General features: G+C 50.6%; 2 protein-coding genes across 2 annotated transcripts; one reads left to right on the forward strand and one right to left on the reverse strand.

Moving 5' to 3' along the window:
* Positions 1–1738: 1738 nt before the first annotated feature.
* LOC128730684 (uncharacterized) lies at positions 1739–6746 on the forward strand. Its single transcript, XM_053823763.1, has 2 exons — positions 1739–1953; positions 5972–6746. Exons 1-2 carry the CDS (start codon positions 1745–1747, stop codon positions 6744–6746), a joined length of 984 nt encoding a protein of 327 aa, XP_053679738.1. The 5' UTR covers positions 1739–1744.
* Positions 6747–10370: 3624 nt separating this feature from the next.
* LOC128730695 (venom allergen 5-like) lies at positions 10371–12085 on the reverse strand. Its single transcript, XM_053823774.1, has 6 exons — positions 11918–12085; positions 11703–11849; positions 11556–11637; positions 11335–11482; positions 11050–11264; positions 10371–10414 (listed from the first exon to the last, which is right to left on the reverse strand). The coding sequence occupies exons 1-6, from the start codon at positions 12083–12085 to the stop codon at positions 10371–10373; spliced, it is 804 nt and encodes a 267-aa protein (XP_053679749.1).
* Between the last annotated feature and the right edge of the window lie 9129 nt (positions 12086–21214).

Here is a 21214-nt window from a genome sequence, read left to right on the forward strand (position 1 = left end):
AACCACCCGTCGGTCATAATTTTCCCTCGCTCGGCACGAAAGTGGAAAGCTCGTGGACTAATTCCCTACGCCAGCTTCAACGATAGCTCAACCCTTCGCTGGGCCGTGTACAAGTTAATTTGATCTCCCTCCCCATCGCAAACCCCTCCGGACGATGTGTCCAGCTTCGTCCATTCGAGAGCGCGGACTTTCCCGCGGACACATACACATTTCTCGGAGCCGTCACCACGAATGTCACCAACCATCCAACCGGACACCGAACACCACCCCATCCGTGGTAGCAACTGGTAGCATATTGGGCTGGGCTTGGGCTCCCTCGGTTCCTCTCCTTCCCAGTCCCATGCTCCCTGTCCCGTGCTCCATCAGCTACACCTCCAACGGGGAGCTCGCTTCTTTGGTCGTCGTTCTCGTATCGTTTTATTTTACACACGATCGAGCGCGCTTGTAGCGAGGCACAGATTAAGATAGCCCGCGCTCGATAATGGGTGCCGGTGGCTTGTCGGTCGGGGAACCGCTCGCAACCGCCACACTGGCAGGCCACCTCCGACCACCTTATCATCCACCGGTGATCGGCATTAAACAGCTCGGATTTAATGGACCGGCACCGGGTGCGAGATAGACGCCCCGGGACAGTCGAAATGAGACGGCACGAATAGGGAGGTGAAAAACCCCGGCCAGCATATTGGCTCACTCTCACGCAGGGGCACGCGGGACGCGTACACGCAAGCTCTCGCCTGGCAGCGCGGTGGATATATGTGTAATCTGATATCATTGATAATTTATATTCGGAACCGCCAGCACCATCGGTACCAAGCAAGCAGCAGCTTCCAGGCGAGCACCATTAGCGTCGCGTTAGACTCGCAATCGGAACGGCTAACGCTACTGCCGGCTTCGCGGGAGTGTCCGAACCCCGGAGTGTCCCTGGGAAGTCCTAGTGCTCTCATGTTTCGTGCCACAGCACGGACTCTGTCACGTCGATATCGTCGACTCGGTGACTTCGAGCGGCAACCGAGCGGTGGGTTGGTTTTTTTTTCGTTTGTTTGCTAATGCAATCGAACGTGAAATTGTCGTGAACAATGAGAGGTTGTGCTTTTGCGCTCGGCACACCAATTAAAACCACGACTCGACGGTGTTGCTGATCGACCGATGAACGGATCCATCAACTCAGCCTGCCAACCACGGTTAGTAGGACAATCAGCATGTCAGTGGACCCACCGAGTAGACATTCTGCCACCGTGGAGTTTGATTTCAATCATGTCCAGCGCGTACCGGGAAGAAACGCGAGCCACCGATGGACGTGTACCACACGCGCTGTAGTCTTCCCGGGTGCGCTCCAATCGGCCTCTCGTGGGGCAGATGAACTTTAAGTTTGCCCGGCTATTGATTGATTGACATCGCAGCAAATTTGGAGCAACAAGTCTGGCTGGGACCTCCAGGCTTCGGGTCCCCTTACGGGGTTCGGTTTTCTGGTGCTGAATTTTCGTGGTTGTTGCGGAAGCGGTTCAATCTGATCGGGTTTGTGCGAGATGGTTCGTGTCTCAAGCTCTCTTTTCTCCATGAGGTCCTTTTTCATCGCCCCTTCGCGAGGTGTCCAGTGTCACCGAGTGCGATTGTGTCGTCGATGTTGCTGCTGCTGCTGCTGATGATGTTCGTTTTCTGCTGCTATTTCTTCTTTTCGGCTCACCTGTCAGTCTTCATTTTTCTCCATGACAGGCACTCCACACAGAGGCTTGGTTCAGCGACAATGTTGTGCCGTCGTATGCGGCTAACCGAGCGCCATCTTCAGCCACCTCGGGAACCTCTGGAAGGACCAATCGTCCGTCCGTGCACGGCTCGGAAACTGCTTAATCTGGACACGGCCCCACTCACCAGCACGGCACATACCATCACAATCCCCACCGGGGACGAGGTCACACTCAACGGTGAAGGACCGGCGTTTTCGCCACGTGGGAGGTAGGTCAAAACCATGCACGGTTCTTCTGGTCATTCTCGAGCCACCTGCTGCAACTCGCAGCATCCTTCTCGAATGCTCATTATTAGCTTTCCTCGCTCTCGGGTCGGTGGGAGATTAGTTTTTATTTTTCGTCCTTTGCATGACTTTGGGACGATCGTCGGGCAAACAAATTATGCTACCACATCCTTCGGGAGATGGCCGTTGGCTGTGCAAGCGTGTCCCAAAAGTGTCAAACGTATGAAACGAGGCTCAAGGTGACGAGGAGGGCTATCCAAGGACCATACGATAATTAATCTTCTTTCACCCGGCACGACTTTCGGTGACCATTTTCCGAATGTCCCGTAATGGCTTATCGCACCTTTGGCGTTCTGCTGCAGGAACACGAACGGTGTTGTGCAGTGCACTTACGCTCAACCGCACACATTACGTTCGCATGCACAATTAGCCACAAGAAAGCAATTTCCCACCCAATGACAGATGGGGAAAAGCTGGGCGAGAAAGAAACAAACAGATCTGCGCTCGTAACAACACCGAAAGATCGCAAACATCGCCATCGGTGGTGGCGATTATTGGATGCAAAAGCTAAGCCCAAACTTATCATTATTATGCTAATCGGTTTATGGTACCGCCGCAAAGGTGTAGCAGAATTTATGGCCACCTTCAAGCCTCCATCGCTGGAGGTTCACTGCCGGCCAGCTGCTCTGCCGGTGGCTGCAGCAATCAGCCCGTACTGGGCTTTAAATTAATTAGATTAGATTCCTATCGCGTGTTCCGAAAACGTAGCTCCGAGCCGCGTACGATGCTATCTGCGATGATGGTGGCGAGGAAACGCCATTCTGCTGCAGTAAGGCGAGCAAGATGGATGTCACCCTGCAGACGGCGTGATGTAGCAAACCATCGTCCTGGCCTAGAGTAACATGACCTTACTGTGCCCCGGAGATGGCCCCGGCGCTGATAAGGGGAGCTCTGTTAATTTATGAAATGTCCTGCAGCCTGGGATCAAACCTAGCGAAAATAGTTTACGAAACATGCGGCTCGTGCGAAATGGGGTCTATTTTGTTCGTAAAAACACGCAACCATCAGCTAGCCGGTTCCATCATGGGGAGAAAGCGAGCCGTCTAGGGTTGAGATACTGTGATGTTATTACCATCCTTTATCCCTTTTTTTTGTTGTTGCTTCAAACCGATTCTAAGAAATCACCTTTTTTTTCGCAAATTTGAATGCCAAAGTTGAAACCATAATTGCCTTAAAATGTGCAAAATAAATCATAACTTCATGCGATCGAGCCACGACGCGCTTTATTGCTCAACTATTAACTTTGATGAGGATTCGCATCCGCCTCAGCCACAGCGGTGCAGCTTTCATTGAAACGATCAAGCGTGGCGAAAAAAAAAGCCTTTAACATTAAAAGGATTGTCAATCACAGACCTAGACCTGTGTCGGCCCACCTAGAAAGGGGCTTGTTTCATTGCATGTCCTCGAATATTTTATCGTCCTCTCCGATGATGTGCCTATCTTTCACTCGGAGAACGGCATCGCGAAGATGTCCTCCATCGCGGAGGATGCGCCTTTTGTAACCGCCGCTTGGTGGACTTTAATTACCATCGGCAAATAAAATTGATACGAACCAAACCCCACTGGGCCGCTTTCCGGGTTCTATGCACCGACCATCGGCACCCTAACCGACGTGTTACATCCCTTCTAGCGTGTCGCCGCGGTTTTTGATTTGTGCGGGCTTTTTCTTCTCACCACCCCCCTCCCACCCCCTCCCACCCCCTCCCTCTGGCCACCCGAATCATCGGCGCTTGTGTGCGTGCGTGTGTATTATCCAATTTCGCTTCATTTCCTGCAATTTATTAGCCCCAGCGATCATAATGCGCGCCCGGGTCTACAAATCTATTTCGGGCACTAAATCAAGCGCGGCCAAATAAAAAGGGGTGGCGTCTCTTTTTTACTTCTCACCCGTGTCTTCTCACCCGGCCAGCCCCGGGTGTCAGCGGTTCGGATGGGAAACGAAATAAAATCAAGAAACGTACCATTTAATCCGCGACCGCCCTGGCTCCAAGCCAGCGTTCCTTGCACGCTGGTTCCGCGTTTCCGAGGAAGGAAGTGTGCCCGGCCGTGTCTAGGAATTGAGCGATAGCGATGGCGTGCTAAAACTGCGAGCGCACACACGAGCTTAAAACAAAACAACAACAACAAAAAAAACCCAACCAACAAACCCCCAAAACCAAAACGGCATCTCGCGAGCCACTCAACGCCACGCAACGTGACGACGCATGGGACGCGCGAGTGTAAAGTAAGGATGAGCAAAAACTAAACGCCATAAAGCAAGCATATGTGAGGCTCCACCGCGAATATTGAGCCCGCGGTTGGCGGGATTTCTCATGCGCCAGGCCGCGTACGGGGCGGCTTCGTTTGATTCCCAAAATTTGATAGCCAATATAGCGCATTCATATAATTAAAAATTTATGTAAATAAGATCTGACGCTCGTTCGCTGGCGTTTCTATCCCGCCGGCGGGATTCGCATTCGCGGCGGGGTGTGTGTGTGTGTGTGTGTGTGTGTGGAGCTCTCTTATTCTCTCACTTTCTCGCTTGTTCCGGCGACCAGTCCGCGTGATATCCTCACGCTCCGTTGCGCCAGTGCCATCAGTCATCGTTTTCGCGGTCCGTTTTTTTTTCTCGTGGCTCCTTTTCGCGGGATCCTCGCGGGGACCGACGATTCCGAGAACAACGACGAGTCAGATGCGCATCAAACCCGCGTGGACCGGCGAGTCCGGGTGGCGCATCGCCAGCCCGCGGTTCCTAATGAAGCTAGAAACAGTCCGACCTCACCGAGAGCTGACATAGATCCGACCACGCCGAGAGCGACACTCGACCACGGAACGCGCCGTTCGCATGCAACCGGGACCCCCCCTTTTTGGGACCTCCCGAAGGGTCGAACAGCCGGTGGGATGAAGCAACAAAAAACAAAAAAGAATGAAAAAACAAACCCTACGAAGCATGTTAGCGAAATCCCCAAGCTTAATCGCTTCGCACAAACGTCAGTCAAATGTGGCTTCAGCACACGCCCGCTTTCGGTGCGATGTTGAGGATAATCTGGGGAAAGCTTGACGGGGCGGTTTAAAATATGACACCGAGATTTTTAGCCCGTTCGCGAGCATCGTAGACTGGAGGTTCATAATTTTTCCGCCCAAAAATCTAAACGCCCAGCTCGCGGAGACATTTCACCGGAAAAGCCTGCGCATTCCGTTCGTTTGCAAAAGTCTTAAAAGAACAACTGCACGATGCAGCGCTGCATTCCTTGGCCCGAAGGATTGCGTTCTCGGAATCGTTCGGTTGGTGAACAAAACAAAGCCCAAACAAAGCCAGAAACGAACGGGAATCTCCCGACGGCGCTGCTGTGGGCCAATTTATTTGGCTCCCTCTGCCGATGGTGGCGTAATTTTGTTAGCGTCTTCGATTTTTTGCTCACTTCTCGGCGTCCATTCCTTCGCGCTCCATTCCATCCGTAAATTGTTTCTGTCATCACGGCTCGAGGCTCATTTGGGTCTCGCTCTGCGCCAGTTACGAGCTCTGGAACAAGGTGGAAGACAAACGGCACCTCAACAAACGAGCACCGCGTGAGTCATTTTGCCATCGACAGGACGCCCGGCTCGACGACGTTGGTGGCTGCGTTTGGGGCTCGCTGGCGCAAGTGACAACGGCTGTGGGCTTCTTCTGAGCTTCCGCTAGGTGTCGGGGTCGGGTTGATTCATAAAATGCTTCTTCACGAACCCTCACAGTGGGAGTCGGTTTTCACACGGTCCGGAGCGATCGTGGCGCGATCTTTTGCACAATCCTTCGCGATCGCCGCGTGGCTTTGATCGTGCGTGGGGTTTTCCACGGGTTTTCGCAAAGCAGTTCACACAGTGCCGATCGCGCGTTGGTTAATTTACACGTTTTCTGCTGTCTTTTATCGTCTCTCGGTATCGCACGTCTCATAACTCTCGTCCATTCTTCGTTCTCCGTTGCAGGAAAGCGCCCGAGCCGCCCAAAACGCCGCTGATGATCGTTAATTTGAACATTCCACCTGGAACGGAAACGCTCGCACCCAAAGGATGCGTCGCACGATCCGAGAGACACAAACTGCCACACTTTTGCATCCAACAGCGTCAACCTGGCCGACTCTGCTCGGCTCCAGCTAGCTGTGGCGCAGGTCCTGTCGGTTCTGGAACCGGCCCACCAGGACTTATTCCGCAGATTTTCATCCAGAGCTTTGAGCTGCAGGACCGCCGAGCAACCGATGGTGCCGGAGGACCTCATCAACAGCAGGATGGCTCACGCCCACAGGACGACTCGCAATGCAACCTGATCACGGAGAACGAAGAAGACACGTTCGCGACGCTGCTGCTCGACAACATCTCCAACATATCGCTCGAAATGATTCAGCGCCATCAGCAGAAGCTGCTCGGGACGGCGGCTTCCTCGATGACTGAGGGTCCTCCAATGACAACGGCAACGACAACGACGGGTCCTTCCGCGAGTGCGGGTGGCTTTCAACACGCAGAAGGATGCAGCAGTATGGACCGTTCGGAGAGTAAGACCTCAACTGAAGGGTTACTGCCGCTTGATGGACGGATCCGGGGCCAGTCAGCAGGTCCTTCACTTGGACGGTCACAGGACGGACCGCAGGACGATCCAAACTCAGACATTCCAGCTGGCTATCGGTCATTGTGCTATCGGACACCGAGTCCCAAGACGCGACAGATCATTCGCGTGGACATCGTAACAAGCCGGGAAAAGGATTAACATGGTCCATGTGGAAAGCAAATAAAGCTCGTTTTTAGTGCAATTCGCAGGTGTGTCTGTGTCCTTAATAGCGCTCCGAAACCACGCCAAACATCGTCGCTCTAACCCGCTTTAGAAAGCCAAACAGCGCATCCTCGCCAGGTGAAAGCGCGCGCCTCGCGTCGAAACATCGCTCACAGCTGAAGCGAAAATTGCCGCCCCATCGGACAGCTGGGTCGAAAGAAATATGAGCGAACGAGCACAAAACAGCCGACCAAACGGACCGAAAAAATAAAACAAAAGCCACTCCACCCGTCGAGCCCAATTAGCCGCCGGGGCCATCATAATCGGCTTCGAAGTCGTCCATCCAAAAATCCAATTTGCTGCCGTGCTCGGAAACTGCATCGAAATGAGCGCTACAAATTAAGCGACCGGCGCGTCCCGAAGTATGCCAGACTCGATGCACTACATTGTCGCAAATGACGGCGTGATCGCGATCGTACGGTGGCGTCGTCGTGTCGTAAAAATCGCCTAATGGCGGAAACATTAAGCGCCTCGAAGCCACCGGTTTGTCGAGTTTGGGGGAATAAGAAATTTTCCTCCCCAAAGCTCAAACCGATCCTCGGACAGATCCGTTGCATCTGCAAGGATCGGTCTAGCGGGATGCTAATTATACGCAAATCCAACCAACCAGCCCTATGCCGTGACGTTTTGCTGTGGTTTTCCCCACGCTCTGCGTCAGAGGTCAGTCAACTTTCCGAGAACTTCGATTTGCTATTAACACAATCGAACTGCGAACGAACGGTGCATTTCAAAAGTGGCCCTTTTTTGTTTTTTTTTTTAACCCGCCTGCGGGCTGGTTTTACGTTTTCATTCCTCCGCTTCTCTAATCTTGATTGTCAAAAATCGATACAGGCACGGGATCTTCATTCAGCGCGCTGGTACGATGCATGCAATTTTGCGACCCCCCGAAGGAGGGCGAAAACGGGCCCAAAAACCCTCCACCGAAAGAGTGAGAGAGTGACAGAGAAGAAGCTGAACAACCAAAAGGCCGCTACACGCAAGCGTAACCACGAACATCGAACCCCGCAGATTCCCGGGGCACCTAATCTAATCGTCCGCGGGGATATAAATAGGTTTTCATGGGAGAAACCGCTGCCGTGAGAGGAAGCAGCCACGAGCAGCGATCCCAAAATCATAGGGCTCAATTTCTGTGTCCGTTTTGCCGCTTGCCCGCTTCCCTATTGTTGTTCCTCCGACCTTTGGTTGCGTTTGTTTTTGCTCAAAATCCGAAGAAATGGAGAAAAAAGCGCCCCGACGCGCTGTATTTATGAGTCCTAATGATATGGGACCGAACCACGGTGTGGCCATTACAAGTCGATCGGAGGGCTGGGCTGAGGGCATCGCAGTACGATGATAATTAAAATAATATATTACCCAAACAACCGCACTCGCTTGCACGCCTCAGCTTCGATCTGGCTTCGATTGGGATGGCTTTCGAATCGGAACGGTCGCTGGTTGAATTGTCGTTCGTCTGTGCGTGTGAGATAGTTTTTCCGGCAACACCAGGCTCACTTGCCACTTGCCGTGGGTTCACGGGGAGGCGCTAAACATTTCAAGGTACGACTGAATCACTTCCCGACCGTAAAAGGGACAGGAACCTCAGCAGGATCCGTGGCGCCATAGATCCTTTTTTTCTCAACCACACGCCCGTAAGGACGATCAGGATCAGGTATCGCGGTCGGTGTCTCAGTAACGGAAAATTGTGCACATGCCGCCGTTTCGCCACGTGGATCAGCTGACCCAACATAACCCTTTGAAGGGCTGCAGCACGCATCTGTTATGCTCGTGAAGTATCCCTATTGGGGCTCCAATTCATGTGCCCTTTCCCTTTTGGTGGGATTTTCCTCCGCCGTCCGCCCTCAGCGCGATAATTCGCTCAAATCCTCAAATCAGCTCCACCAACGATCACCCGAGCTTATTACGTTGTTCATTTTCCCCACCGTTGATCACTTGTGGTCCGTCCATTTGTGACTCGGTTTACTTCTTCCCGTTTCACCACGCTCAATACTAATGCCACCGAGAGCTTGGCTGAAAACTAGATTTAAAAAATCACCCTCCAACATGAGCAAACACTCGCGTACAGCATAAGCAAATAATAGCCGTCCGATTTGTTTCATGCCGTTGATGGAGCCTGATTTATGACTGCCTCATTGCCACCCCATCGCGACCGGCCACGGGGATGAGAAAACTCGCCCCAGCTAACGACCCACCCCTTGGGCCATTTTCCCCGCCAAAACAATTTGCCGAAGGCCGATGGCGAAATAAACAAACGATCATTACTTCTCCCCGCTCGGAAGGGCCAACAAATGCGGAATTTAATTCCCAAACTACGTTCGCTCGCTCGTTCGGATGGTAATTCGGGTCGGTTTGCTCGTACCGAGCCGGCCAGGCTGTGTGTGCCGTAAACTTAATAAGCAATAAGACACAATTAGCCTTCAATATGCAGCCCGTCGTTTGGCCGCGCCCTTCGTAGGCAGCCGTTTCCTGGCTGACGAAAAACCCATCAACCCGGTGATCCGCTTGCCGATATTCCTACCTGAACCGAGCTGTTCAGACATCCTTGCCGTTTTGCTTGCACGCCCACGAATTCCGGTGCACCGCCCGGTGAAGGCGATTGGCATCGATCAACCTAGCCCGTCGTCGTCGTCGTCGTCGTCGTTTTGAGGTTCCATTAATGCATGCTATACCTAATCTTGACCAAGCCCGTACCTGGCGGGTGCATGGTGAAGCTTGAGACGCTCATTAGCCTGGCCGAACGATAATGCGACTCCGTCTCTGGGACGGGTAATGACCGCGGCTAGCCAAATCCGGCCAAATATTATGCCCTCCGGGAGCCTCGTGCTGCAAATCCAAGCTCGCTGCTGTGTGCAACGCAAAGGTGCAGCGTTTGGCAACGAAAAATGGTTGCACACAAAGGATCCTGCGTAATCCCGCGCCGCTCACAATGGCACAATGAGATTTAGGTTCTATTTTTTCGCTTTTCGAAGCCTCCCTGTTTCGGACACCGCAGCTATGCTAATTAAACTATAATTATAGCCTTCTGCGACGCTGAATGTCTCTCGTTCTCTCTCTCTCTATCTTGAGTACAAAAGAAAACAAGCGCAACGTGACTGAAAAGACCCACATGCTGGCGAATCGTCATTTCGACCATGCAGCAGCCATCGTCATCGATCATCGACGCCTTGCTTTTTTTTAATGCCCCCACTAACTGCAACGGGAGGCTTTAGCATCGTTTTACGACCTCCTCGAACAGGTCTGCACCTTTGCGAACTGAAACATAAAACACTCGCGGGTCCAACGAAAATACACCGGCTCCGGCGACGACGACAACGACGACGACGACGTTTACTATGTTTGCAAGACGCTTTTAATGGCCGTTAGGGGATGGTTTTTTTCCCCTTTCGCGCTTCGGTGCGGTTAGAGTTATTTTCGAGGCGCAAAACATCTCCGGTTATCGCCGGGTGATTAGTTCGAGTTTCGAATGCTGCTGCTGCTGCTGAGGCAGTCACACAAGTCGAGTTTGTGGCACTGTTACTGATTTCGCACTCGCTTGCATCCGCGAGACGATTTGGCAATCGCTTCTCATGACTCACGGCCGACCTGCGTCTGGCGCTGAAGGTTGATGTCTGATCGGTTGAAGGTGTTGGAGAGACAAAAAAAAACAGCGAGGAAGGGGATAAAAACCATACACCTTAATAATATCGCTGTTTTTGCGGGTCGATAAATTAAAACGTAGTCTTCACTCGCCAGATTAATAGAACGCCACAAGAATGGGCCATTCATTTAAATAATTTAACATGCAAACTCGCATCGCCCCGCCGCTCGTTGGCGCAGGATAAATTATAATAAAATATTTATTGCCAACCAGCTGGTGTGGCTGGACTCCCACCGTGCGCTCACGTCGTCGTGCACTTGTTCGCAACCAGCGTCTAATGAGCTGGCTGGCTGGCAAACACGGCATTTTTGCAAACACCACCGCCTGCGAACGTGTCAACTTGATGGGGCTGCTTTTTTTTTACAACTTCATTCCGTTTTTAATTTCCCTCCTTCCATTTAATTAACTCACCAAGTTCGCTCCACTGACCGGCCAGCCAACCAGTTGCACGCGAAAACCATCACGGGAGCGCCAACAACAGCGTGCTAAGGGTGATTAACGCGAATCCTGGCGTTCTGAAGCGAAACCCTTCGGAATGTCTATCATCTGCAACGAGCGTGAGCCGTTAGTCGTGGGATTTGAGTCATGGGCGCGAACGAGGCTTACCGATCCCACAAAGTCCGCGAAATACATGTGAACAGGATGCGCGCTCCTGGGGACAACCGATGCAAGGACGCCGGCCAACAGTGAACACCTGCTGACCCACGATGTTTCCCTTGGGGTAGTAGTAGCAGACGACGAGATAACCACCGTACATACTGGCCGCACCACAGCCCACAAATTGTGTTCTTGCCCATACGAGCTGCGTGTAGTTCGATACACTGTGGGGAGGAAAAAAATCATCACGTGCTCTCTTAACCCTGCAGGACACCTCGAGGGAGCCATACCTACCCATCCGGACGCAACCTACCGACAGACGAGCCAACCGGCAAGGTGTTCTGTTCGTTGAACCACGTGCTCAACGCCAACGCCTCCCAATGTTTCAGCATCGGCTTCGGATGAAAAAACACGTTCTGCCCGACCGGACGGGAAGGATTTCCTTGGGGTGACATTCAAACCGAGATGAACCACGGTTATCCTTTGCACCATACGCTCGGAAGGCTTTCACTTACCGATGAAATCGCACTCGTCGACCGCGAGGATGCACTGGCGAACCCACCGTTCTGCCATAGCCTGCAGGTCTCGGTCCCAATGCTGGAAAAAGGATACCATAAAAGGGTTCGCATCTGTGCGACTCGTGCCGGTCCTTCAGGGCTTACCAGGAATTGCATATCGATTGCTGGAGCCCGCGAATTCGTAGCCACCTTGTTGCGCAGCCCGTTGTGACCCATCATAAAGCTTTTGACGTTTTCTTCGCTCAACACCACTGGCTGGAATTTGCGACATCGCGGATGCGTTTCATTGGTCTTGGAGAGTGGTGAAAATGCACATTGAGTTGTTGTCCTTACGAGGAAAATCCTTCACTCACACTCACCTTATAGCACATCGTGTGAGGACGCCCATTGCAGCTCGGACTTCCGGCGCACAAATCCAATCGATCCTGCTCAAAGATGGCCCACTGATATTGCGCCACAACTGGGGCCAAGATAAACGCCATCAAACACAAAATCTTCATCCTTGCACGGCCTACTGCGCTGGCCATTAGTATATTGCCGAGTCGCCATCATGGCCTACTGCTAGCGCGCGGTTTCATAAATAAGCAGCAGCCTGCGCGAGTGATCGAACAAATGGGCATCGGATAAATGTTTAATCATCTGCGCGCAGTACCACGAGCACATAAACCGCTTTTATGGTCACCGGCAGGCTGCTGTTTGATGCTGCCACCCGATTCGGACCACCCACTGTTTGCATGCATTTATGAACTAGGCTGCGCTAATGCACGGGGTTTGGGTTTTTGCGGGCGAAACGGCTCTCTAAACTGCACATGTCCGGGTTGTGGGCTTTATTGTAATAATTTATTGGCCCACCCTGAAAACGAATGGTCACGGGCCGGTGTCCATTACGGTGGCCATCGTGTTTCTGTGTCGTGAAATACGGCATGATTATGGTTTCGCGCTAGTCATAGCGGACAGTCGGTTTGCGAATTTATGTGCCAAAATGTGGTTTTAATCAACCAATTTTTTGTGAATCTTTTTTTTTCTCCTATGTCCTGCTCCATCACCACCAATTCCAAGAGCTGTCATTCTCCCACGAACCGTTGCCTCCTTTCAGCAAGCGATAAAAATAGCTAATTTTCCTACATTTTTTATTTGCAAATTTCGCAAAAACCATTCCTTCGATTTGATTTGTTTCCCAGGTTTATAGGACTCAATTTTCGATCCCTTCTCCACCAGCCCGGGTCGGGTGTTTCGTTTCCCACACTGGGCCACGTTCGCGAAGTATTTTTCTGCTCATCTCGCATCCGTTTGGCGGCTCATATAAAACATATTCATGAACCCGCCCGATTGAACTATCGCCCGGCCGAAGGTAATCGGTGTGCGCGGAGGGCCGGGAAACGGTTCCTCCTACCTATTTATAATTCGAGGTATTATTTTATTTATCTTTATCTTTCCCTCGCCGGCCGGTGGAAACAACAGTGAAGCCCGGAGCGAAGGCTCGGGAGAGAAACCACCAGCGGTATATATCACCAGCGATTACCAGCGCACCATGGTCGCGTTTTGATGATTTATCACGAACATATCTGTCTAGTGGAGTAGATTTCGGCATGTTTGTTGTTGTTGATGATGCTGCTGTCGTTGTTACTTGGCTTCATTTCGGGCCCATCGTCGTCTGCACCCTTCGCCGTCATCATCTTGTCGATCTAGGCGCTGCCCGCGAGCGTGTAGTGTTATGATTATGAGCGCTTATGCTGCCGGCAAGCGTGCACGTTTAGGCAAGCGACGGAGCACGTGATGAGTGGATGGATCTACCCCCACGGTTCGTGCCCTCGTCGGACAGCACCATCGAACAAAATGAATAGCCCGACGCATGAGCATACGCATAAGAAAATCATCCCCTTCCAGTGTTTCGGCACAGCGCCACAGCAGAGAGGCCAAAAAAAAGCACACATACGTGGAGTCATATTCGCACCAGATTATTTTGACCACTAGCTTGCACGTTGGTTTTTTTTTCATTCTTTTTATCCAATTACAACAACAACAAAAAAAGGGTTGCGTTTGAGCCTCCCCATTTCCAGGCTGCAAGAGTTTGGTCACGGAAGGGAGCGTTTAAAAATGCAAACAGCACTTCAATCGCGAAGGCCCTCGCCAAAAACCCAGTGTGCGGATGGCTTCGGATCGCGCGTTTCGAGCGATAGAAAAGATAGACATTAATAACACCCCATCTGTTGGCTGCGACGATTGCGATGAAGACCCTTTTTCCCGTCCCGGCCCGATGGCCGGCAATTTTCGTGGCAATCACAAATCAAAACGCAAGCGCCAACTTGTGCCGCGTTCGCATTTAATCGTCCACCCTACTGTCCCGGATTCTTCCTGCTGTCGCCGTGTTCTTCTTCCGCCCATCGAAACCGGCCGCGGGATGGTTATTATTTCGGTTAAATATTAATGTTCCAACGATACGATCGAGCGCGGTTATTAAACTGCCCCGTGTTGCGCCCGATCCCATACGGTCCCCGAGATGCTGGCGAAGGAACGGGAACATCGAAGCAAAAACCACCAACAAAACCGGAGTCCTCTGCCACACGGCACCGGAAGCTTGCACCGCATCGATACGGCACGCTTTAAACACCATCCGGTGAAATCTTCAGTCGCCTCTACCGGAGCCTAGGTGGCACGATGTCGTTTGAACGGTATTTAATTATTTGGAAGAGAAAGGGGTCCCAGGTTTCGGTCCCAGGAACGTGCGCTCGGGGAAATGGATCATATTTTGTCAAAACTTGTGCTCTTCCCTGACGCTGATTAATGCGACATTAATGCACGAGATCCTGTGTACGTTTCTCATCGATATTTCCCCGAAATCGAAGGACTTCTCCAGGAGCGAGTGTGTTCTTGCAGTGATGGAATTTGCATACGAAAGCATGCCGATATGAATGGCCTTTTAATGCGATCCCATTTTCGCTATCGTAATCCTTCACGGTAAACAGGATTAGAGTCGGCGAGTGATGAACTTAAGGGCATAAATATACGTTAATTGGAATCGCATTATCAGTGATCGAATGCAATGTTTGGACGGTTCTTTCTGTGCTTATTTAATCAGCTGAAGTCATCGATGATGAGTTTGGACAGCGATGAATACTTCATTGGTGAAATTAATAAAAGTATTCCTTGCTATCGTTCCCTCAGTACAAAGCAAATCGTACAACGGATTCCATCTCCCACATGTACTCGCCTTTTGAAGACCAGTGAAACAATATCAACGACCCAAGCGCCCGTTATTAAAGATATTGCCAATTTTCATGCCATATTTTCGCCGACGGAACGTATCGCAAAAAAAAGAGACCACCACAGCTAGCCCGCGGTCTGTTTGTCTGCGCTGAAGGATTGCACTATTTGTTTAGGATCCCTGCACACGAGCGAGCTCCATTTCATTAGAACTACTCGGCATCGCTGTTTGCATTGCGGTCGCAGCACGTCTCAGTTTTCCGAACCCCAGCAACCCCGGGGCTCTGGGAAAAACGGGGCGCATTTGGAAAGCGACCGTCGGGAGATTTCTCACCCCCCAAGCAAGGAAGGGTGAAAAAAAAACACAATCGACCGGAAGGATGCAGCTTCCAATCAGCCAAATTCCTCCCATTGTTTCTTTCGCAGCTGTTCGCGGACGCCATCGTGCGCATAATTTCGCTCCCCAACACTGGCAGCTCTCGATTTCCAGCTCAAGTGGGGATTGAAACCCTCGCGGCTTATCACCGTGCGTTATCGTCGGACAAGCGCCATAAATACCTCGCCCAGTGCCGCAATCGAAAGACTTCTGCCGGCTGCAAGAGCGAACCTCACCGTTTCCGCTACATTCACTTTCCACGCGAGTTGGGCACGCTTTCGCTGGCACCCCAAAATCGTCGTAGAAAATAAAAAACAAAACAAAATTGTCCCACCGCGTCCACAATCGGAACTTCCGTTCGCGCCAGCGCTGGCCACAATTAGCATAAAAATGTAACCGAACCCGGCCAATCCGGCAGCGATGAAGCGCGCGGGATTTAAATAAAATGCTCATTATCAGATGTCGAAGACGAATTTCCTGTGTGCGTCGTGATTTTGATAAATAATTAAGCTCAATCAGCTGGCCCCCGTCTGGGGCGGGCAGATTTCTCTCGACTGCGAGTGTTTTGGGGGTTTGGAAAGGGCTAGAAAATGGTACACGGGGTGAGCAGAACGCACGTCCAGCAAACACGGATCCTCCAGATGGCAGTTCATGGGAATTTATTTCCGTCTTCATTTGTCGAGCGGTTTGTCGACGATTTTTTTTTTGCTTTTCGTTTTCGTGTATTCCAACGCCCTAGTTGCCGCACCACACTGGGCATTCTTCCTTTCGTCCCCCTTAAAGGCCCGGCACGACGCACGAAAGTAGACTAATAATCTGTCCCGAGGGTTGTCCCGACGTTCGACACGTCGTCCAGATTAGGTTGCCGCGTGCATCCCAATCAAAACACGAGTGCTTCATCGATCCTGGGCGAGTAGGCAATTGGACGCGTTGCAACGACGACGAAAACCCGGCGAAGGGTCCTTCCGAAAGCCACTTCCTTTCATTGGTGGCCCGCGAGACGTGAGTCAGCAAAGGGAAGTGAAATTCCAAGGATGTTCGACCCGAAGGGATGCACAACAGCATCCCAACCGCAGCGCTTCCCATTCATCCGGCTCGATTGCTCTTTCATCTCACCTTGTCCTTGAAAACTCGGCTCCCGGTCTCAGCTCGCAAGGATCGTAGCCCGCGACCTTACGGTTCGTCCTTGTCGGAGCTTACGTGCGTGTGTTTGTTCAGCCCGGGCCGACCCAGCTGGGAATCGCGCGGAGCCAGTGTTTACTTGCCAGGAGCATAAAATCACCCTCCCCGTGATCTGATGCCTCTCCTTTAACGCCGGCCGAATTCCGAGATCCGTCGGTTTTAGCACCCTTTCGTGTCTTAAATTCTCGCTTTCTCTTCCCATCGGGTGGGGCAGAAGAAAACTTTCCGGTGCCTCGTCTCTAGGACTAATCGAGCCGTGCACCCTTTTGGCGTCTGGGCATTGCTCCTTTTTAGTGCCCTTTTTTTTTTTGGGCTTGCTGTCCCGGCCGAATTGAAGGCAAAAAAAATGGGGGAAAAACACAACCTAACCCTTTTGACCCTATTTTGGATGTGAAGCACCGCATTTTGCAACCGTTTTTTTTTTTGTTGGTCCTTCCCGGGACCTTCCTCGGTGCCATGCGCTCTTTCTTTTTCCTTCGTCTGCTAACCAAGGGTCCTGCCACCGTTTTTGCTGGCTGGTCCCAAAATTTCGATACTGCCGTTTCTTTCGCACACTTTCACATTTTCTCTTTCCGGTGTTGAAATTGCAAAACCCACGGTCGATCGACCCAGTGAAGCTTGAAGCCGGAATTCAGCTTTAAAGTCAGCGTGTTCTTCCTGGAAGAAAAAAAAACTCCCCGAAAATGTCATCATTTCGTCCTGCGAATGCACAAAAATTCACACACGTGTTCCGGTACATTTTGTATAATTTTGCTTTATTTCAGTTTCCATACACTTGTAACCGTTTTGGCTTTTTTTTTTGTTTGTTTTTACGTTTGCATTCATGCTGCTTGAATCATAATGTGTTACATACGGTACCATCCATTACATCGTGATGAACTATGTTTGTCGTGTTTAAAATTCATTCATTATCCGCCTTCTAACGCTCTTCTAATCCACCCACTGCCACTGCGTTGTACTCTTGTCTTCGCTCCGTTCTACACCACCCACTCTCCCTGAGATTCTTGTCCCTGACTCGACGCCCTTTCGATCGCGTCACCCTCCCTTTTCGATTGGTTGCACGCGTGTAGAACGTAAACTGGTTGCATTAGGTGTACGCTTAAACTAAGGCTAGGTTAACTGGCAACTAAATGGCAACGCGTGCATCATATCTCCGACACCGCGGTGTCGAACACCATAAATAAAGTCTATGCTCTGGTGTGCTATGGCAATTCAAAACTCAACATATGGTAGCGTAGTATATGGCAGCATAATTCCCCGCCAGTTCGATGCTGGCGCCTGCTACAACATCACGAGCGGTCTCCTCTGACCGGGCGCTGGTAAAATTGGTAAATAGTGTGCCAAATGGTACAGCACCGATCAACAAACGCCGAGCCGTGACGAACCGTTACGAGCTCGCGGTAACTTAGGGTAGTGGTAATACAAAAAAAAAATAAAACAAACAAAATCTTAAACTAAAGCACCGGTTGGACGCTCCCGCGAGGGCCCTGAGAGTGGTTTGGCGATTCGGAATGCTCGCAACAAAAAGGGGACGAAAGAAGAAGAAAGTAAACAAACAAAGCGGGAAAATTTCACTATCTGCAATGCTTTTTGCCGCACTTTGCACTATAACTGGTTTGTTCCACAACCCATCGCCCTGCCAGGACACCAGTCGAGTCACAGAAACACGGGATATGTTGCTTCTCTTACACTTACACGCACGCACGCCCGCCCACGTTTGTACCTTGGCTGGAAAACTTCGAATCCTGATATTTGCTGGTTTTCTTCGCTGATATGGAACGATTGTTTTGAACAATTTTTTTTATCTTCTTCGTTTGGCAACTGCCGAACGGCTAGTTGGCACAGCATCCAACCACCATCCGTCCGGTCCTGAATCTCCTGAGCCAACTCATTTTCTTACGCAACATGCCGCCATCAGCCTACTCCTGTGACTCCAACTTCTTAGATTGGCTCAATTAATGACAGTGTTTTGTTCGTTACAGTTACTAGTTAGTAGGTTTCTTGTTGCCACAATCTATACACCTTCGATTCATCACCCTATACTACACACATTGGTTTACGTTTAATTTGTTTTGCTGATGTTTTTACTTAATTTCTGTCTCGTATATGCCGCCCATGCCGCCAGATTTCTCCCTTCAACGGGCGTCCCTCATTGTGCTAACATAACAAACTTATTTACTCTCCTACCGGTCGCGATTGAGCATGATTGAGCTGGAGCCGGTGCCTGTCGTATCTGTGGTTCATCCTATCGTTCCTGTATTTGTACGTAAGGGCAATCGCTCCAGCTCAACATATGGTAACTATGGTTATGCTGTTCTGTCCGTTCTCGCTTGCTGCGAGTCGTACAATCTTACACGTTGTTAGGAATGTTTCGTTCAACCATTCGATCGGAGTGCGATCGTCCTTAAACGACGCGAAACCCCTTTCGATGACGTCGAAATCAAAGCAAGCTAGTAAGATACAATCCATCACTCGACGTTAAATTAATCGTACAAATCAAATGTTCGTTTTTTGCTTTGTTTTTTTTGTCTATACAAATGTGGAAGAATGCGGGCTGATCTTAGAGACCCCCAGTATCCTAGGTAAACCCCACCGGTAAACTTAAACCGTACTTGGGAGGATATGTTACCGAACCGTAAGAACCGTTTATGATAGTCGTAAGTTTTCGAGTTTCCGAACCTGGCTTCCCAGTCTGCCGCGCGGGCAAACACTAAATACATGCTAACATTAAATTTCTACGAGTATCCCTGAGATTCAGTTGGTTAAGAGAAGTTGCCTTGTCTTGTCTTTGTTTCCGTGTGCATCCTCATGATCGTTTCCCTCGCCGGTGCCGATGATCGTGGCGATGATTGCTCGGCCCGGGTGGAAATAAAACGAGCATTAAAACAAAATAAAACCGATCGAGAGCCTAACGAGCTGCACCGTGCAGGCGAGCCTTGACCTTAACGCGCGGACTCGCACACACTCGCACACCGGTACACCGAGAGTGGCAGACTAATTAGCAGACTCGGAACCAATGGGTAACGGGTTTCGCGATCGGCCTTCCGTGCACTGCATCGTGGTCCATTTTTGGAGCCACGCGCAGACACCCATTAACGACGCGAACGCAACACAAATGCAATCGAAACGCCAGACTAAATTGGGCCATTTTTGGTCGTCCCAAATAGGTGTGTGCGTGCGCCGCAGGATTGGCACCGTTCGGCACCCTTACGCTGGAGGACATTAACTAATCTAAACACAACCATACAACCCTGCCAAACTGCAAGTCCTCCAGTCCCTGCGTGTGTGTGCGTGCTTTTGTTCTCCCGCCTTCTTTTCGTTCATATGTATAGTTTCTTCCTGGGCACACCGGAAGCCGCCTGTTGAGGTTCGATGATTAAAATGTGCGCGCTAATAGCTTTGATATCTTCGTTTGTGTGCTTTGTTTTCGGTAGATATAATGCTCGTTTTCTATATTTGGCAAATCCTGTCCCTGTCACGTCTTATGCATCTGAGTTTGTACCATCACGTAGTTGAACCACACCGATTTGAGGAAAAAATACCGCTCCATTAGCCTTACATAGTTGTTTATTCATTATTTATGTGATTTTTGTTTGTCTGTTTATTTCACTTTACTCTCTTCTCCTCCAGCTCGTCATTTCATTTGTACATTCGTTTTTTTATTTATTTAAAATAGTCTCTATGATTCAATGAGAAGGTTTTGTGTGTCTACTCGCTCGCTTGCTCCTTTGCTCTAGTACTAGTAGTGATACATGGGTAAGTGTCTTGGCTTGTCTACTTCCACGTGCCTCCTTAAAACGTGCCGAGCTCGGGGTGGTTTAGGATAAAAGAAGGAACCGCAAAACCGCCGAGAGGTGGATCGTGTTTTTGTTCTTGTTTGTCTCCCTTAATCCTGTCCCTTCTCGCGGTTTGCTCATCCTTCTCGATCAAGGTACGTGATTGTAGGTCATCTCACCGTTTCGTGTTTCGATTTTGCTCATTTTATTCAATCATGCTCCGGAAGGAGCTTTCTCTGCTTCTGTTTTGTTTGTAGACAACTGACATTCATCTCTAGATAGTTTACGCTAAATTATGATACACAAACGGGCCCGAAAGAGAGCGGCTCCATACTTTCACTACTCGCAATTTTTGCTACATCTCGGCGTCTTGCCCTTGCAACACGAAAAAGGGAGATAAAAACCGGAAACCGAGACACAAGGCGCTCAACAGAACGCACCTACGCGCCCCGGTGGAAGGTGAGTTATTGCTTTAAAATGCTCCGGATGTCGCAAGATTATGTCACATTTACTTAACATCGTATATATATATATGTAATATGTATATATCGCCTCTCTACCAAACACTTGCTTGCTTACACACGGTAATAAATATATAGTAAAAGGTTTGCGAGCTCGTGCCACGGCGACGCCGCGGTGTAAATCCCTGCCCTATCGTCCTTGCGCCCTCGGTAACTATGGCCTCGGTAACTGCGGCCCACTCGCGGGAAGGACTCGCTATAGACAAAATAAACGGCTTACTCTTAACAACGATTGCGCAGAACAAACGACGGAAGGGCTCGCTTAGTTGAGGTAGAACATTTACGTGGGCCCAGGAGCACCTAAAGGCTCCTCGAGCACCTGAGGAATCATGAGATCGCCGACGCCAACTTCTCATGGCGCCAAGGATCGCACCATGCGTGCTGTGCTGGTGGCAATTTAACTAAGAATTGGCCGTTGCCAGTGGAAGTGGTCGGTTAAATTGCGGCTTTTATTCTGCTTCCTAGGCGCCTCCTCCATCGCGGAGACCACGCCAAGGTAGACTGAGGTAGGTGTGTGTGTGTTTAGTATTGGTTCGCGCTGAGGAATTCATGAGGTAACTGTCCACGTTGCTAACTTAAAACTAACCGCCATCACCG

The sequence above is a fragment of the Anopheles nili genome, chromosome 2 (genome assembly GCF_943737925.1).
Source record: "Anopheles nili chromosome 2, idAnoNiliSN_F5_01, whole genome shotgun sequence".
In the NCBI taxonomy this organism is placed as follows: domain Eukaryota; kingdom Metazoa; phylum Arthropoda; class Insecta; order Diptera; family Culicidae; genus Anopheles; species Anopheles nili.